The 3298-nt window shown below is 45.4% G+C and overlaps 1 protein-coding gene across 1 annotated transcript; it reads left to right on the forward strand.

The window, feature by feature from the left end:
* LOC109762911 (uncharacterized) lies at positions 1-1629 on the forward strand. The gene has a single exon (XM_045234344.2). The coding sequence runs from the start codon at positions 502-504 to the stop codon at positions 1627-1629; it is 1128 nt and encodes a 375-aa protein (XP_045090279.1). The 5' UTR covers positions 1-501.
* Positions 1630-3298: the final 1669 nt, after the last annotated feature.

Raw genomic sequence — 3298 nt, forward strand, 5'->3', positions numbered from 1 at the left:
ACAGCACCAACGGCGTAGCAAAGCGCCCAACCTTCTTTTTTTTATGTTTGTTTTACTGGTATGATTGAAATGAATAGATGATAAGTTTACTGTGAAAAAACAAATTGTCGGGGGTTGCCGGATGGGAACAGGGCGCAACTGGTGCCGGCGTGCGTCAGTTCTTCTAGAGTGTTCGCTCAAAAAAGAAAAAGAAAAAACCCCAACCCCAACCCCAGCTTCTCCCCTCTTCCCATATCCTCCTTCGTTTGATCTCATCTGCTTTGGTGGTGTTCCTCTGTAGATCTGGTGACTTAATTTGCTCTGATTCTTCCTTTATTGTGAGATTGTGTACTAATTGTGCAGTTTTATAAATCTGTACCTCTTGTTTTTTCACAGGGAGGATCAGACGTTGGGTTTTGTAGCTACTGTACTCCACCGCCCATAGCCACCCCTGATCTTCTTCCATCGGCCAAAAGGGTGAAGCAAGATCCGAGTTCTTCTTCCATCGCCCAAGCCTACCCGATGATTCCGGCCATGGCGGCGAAAGACTGGTCCACCCTCCCGCCCGATCTCGTCCGCCTCGTCGCTGACTCCCTCCTGGCCACCAACGACCTCGACTGCTACATGTGTTTACGCGCCGTCTGCCCCGGCTGGCGCGCCGCCACCGATGACCCCAGGAGCGACGCCTCTGACCCCCGTTTCCGCCCGCGCTGCTGGATCGTCCTTGACGAGGTCTTCCAGAGCCAAGGGAAAGAGATGCTCCTGTTAAACACCCACACCGGCCGCTTCCTCCATAGAGAACTCCCGCTGCTCAGCGACCACTACGTCGTGACAACCACTCGCAATGGCTACTTGGTCCTGGCGGACAAAAGCCCTCCTCACTCTGCCAGCGTCCTCAACCCTCTCACCGGCGTTGTCATCCGTTTCATGGTGTCTGTGCCCACCGAGGCGGGATCCTTGGCTGTCCTCTCCCTTCCCAGCTCTGCGCTCGGGCTCACCTTGTTCAGTGACTCGTCTCACAAGATTTACTTGGCCCATCCGGACAGTAAGAGTTTTGTCGTCAAGGAGGTTCAACAAGCACCTTATGGTTTCTTCCGTAAGGCGGTTGTCGGTGGTGTGTACGCAGACATTGTAGGGCATACCGTGATTGTTGATTTATGCCTTTCGCTGATGTCTCTTGATGCTGCTGATCTTGCCAAGCTCTTCGCTGGCGGTCTTCGAGATGCAACAGACCTCCTGTGTTTTCCAGTGTGTTTGGCTGGACATATGTTGCTCGTCTTATATGAAAAGGGGTCGATCTTTGTTCTAAAAAAGGATGTCAAGATAGGTAAGTTCGTGGCTTTGGACAACATCGGCAGGTATGCCATCTTCATTGGTCCTCAGAGGTGCCTGACTGTCGATGCCGACAAGTTCCCAGGCATCGAGGCAAACTGCGCCTACTTCACTGAACAACTGGGTTCGTCCGTTCATATCTGCAAGTGCAACATCAAGGACAGGAAAGTAGAGAGGATCTCCGAAGCTGCCGATTTCGTGAAGCAGGACAAGAAGTTTGTCCTCACCGCCGACCGTCCTTCGACGATCATCCACCTTCTCTCCGGCTACACCATCAACATCCCAGATTCTCAACTGGCTTTGCAACAGGTTCCATAAGGCGCCCGGCAGATCTTCGTTCAACTTTGGGGAGATTAATGACAGGTCAAGGCGATGCTTTAGTCTTTTGCTTTGTTATTTTGGATATGCCTTGCCATGTAACGGGTAAGAAACAGGCTGATCCTAGATTAGATCACCTTTACTGGTACTACTGTATGTTGTCTTGGTACTAGGTATGAACCTAATGCTACATCTATGGTGCTTTATGCTATCTCTTGTTGTTGTTACCTACCTCTTCTTTTGCATTACTTAGAAGTTAAAAATGCAATCTGGTGCTTAATTAGGACATGGAAGTTTTTGGCAACTTCTGCATTTAGGTCATGCAATTGGACTGTTGATCATATTAGCATGCATCATTGTACTCTGCAAGCTTTGTTAATTTTGCAATGTCATGTGTTGAGCGAGACACGGTTTGTCGAGCTGCTGTATGATGTACCTTGGGCTTACAACAGGGTATGGAAGTAACATTTCATCTATTTTTCTAATGCTCTCACGCATCCATGCTTCAGACCTTGAACTAGTTACATTTGTAGTTTGTTGCTTGTATTTCTGGGCATTACTGTAGAAATAAAATTTGTAGAGGATGTGCTTTGCAGCCCATCACTCCTGCAAAGAACTTAAGATGTTCCCAGCTTATAAATATTAAAGATTATTTTTCTTTTAGTGTAGATTGAAATCCTGGTAAGTTCGAGCTAAATGATGGAAACTTCAAGTCTGTATTGTCCATTGAGATAATCAATTCATTCAATTAGGATATCAATTGTTTTTCTTAAAAAAAATGAGTTTATTCAGTCAATACACCATTAGTGGTATAACACTAAACTAGTCGCTTAGTTTGGTACATGTGAAACCCTTTTTTGTTTCAGAGAATACATTTGAGATTTCACACTCTGAATGAATTCTTCTGCCTCTGTTATTTTAGTGGTCCAAGATAATCACTGATCTTATTATCTCTGTGATCATAGCATGCGAATCAACTACAACCTCATACACCTAGTTCCCAAATAATGCAAAGAATGGCATTCTTAGTAACATTGTCGAACAGAGCAAAATAATGCATTTTTTTGTACTTCCTAAACATCCTAACAAAGTGAGAGGGGGGGGGGGGGGGGGGGGGGGCTTCCAGGATACAATCACCTTTCTCTTAGTCTAAGGTTTGGAGAGAAACTAAGAGTTAAGAGTTTTTATTACAATTCGTTAGAAACTAAGGACCGGGACTGCAATTCTTTTTTGCTAATTACTAGCTCAGGTCACTTGGAGTACAAATATCGACGGATGAGATTGCGTTGGTAAAGCTCTCAACATAGTATTTGCTTTTTTAAATCTCAAAACAGAGGAATAGAAAAGGCAAAAATATAAATGCACCAAACGAGTCAACGAACCTAAAGAAAAACTGGCCTGGCCGGTTAGTAAGAGCAGAGCAGGAACCAATTTATTTTATTTTATTTTATGTAGTACTGTAGATTATTGGGTAATTGACAGTCCATGCAATCGCTGCATTACACTGATAAAACTCTGTCGTTTGTGACCACAATTGACACATCAATCATTTGATCTTGGTTGGCGCGGTGGCTCGGAGGTTCTTGGTGTAGTGATCCATGCAGGTCTCCATGTCTGCCTCCACGCGGTGTTGTGCATCTTTGCAATTAGGCTACTACCAGCGTAGCTC

Source organism: Aegilops tauschii, chromosome 3 (assembly GCF_002575655.3).
Source record: "Aegilops tauschii subsp. strangulata cultivar AL8/78 chromosome 3, Aet v6.0, whole genome shotgun sequence".
In the NCBI taxonomy this organism is placed as follows: domain Eukaryota; kingdom Viridiplantae; phylum Streptophyta; class Magnoliopsida; order Poales; family Poaceae; genus Aegilops; species Aegilops tauschii.

Bases quoted from the DNA above. Each gene is read 5' to 3' on its own strand.
- LOC109762911 (XM_045234344.2), top strand. From the start codon at position 502: ATGATTCCGGCCATGGCGGCGAAAGACTGGTCCACCCTCCCGCCCGAT.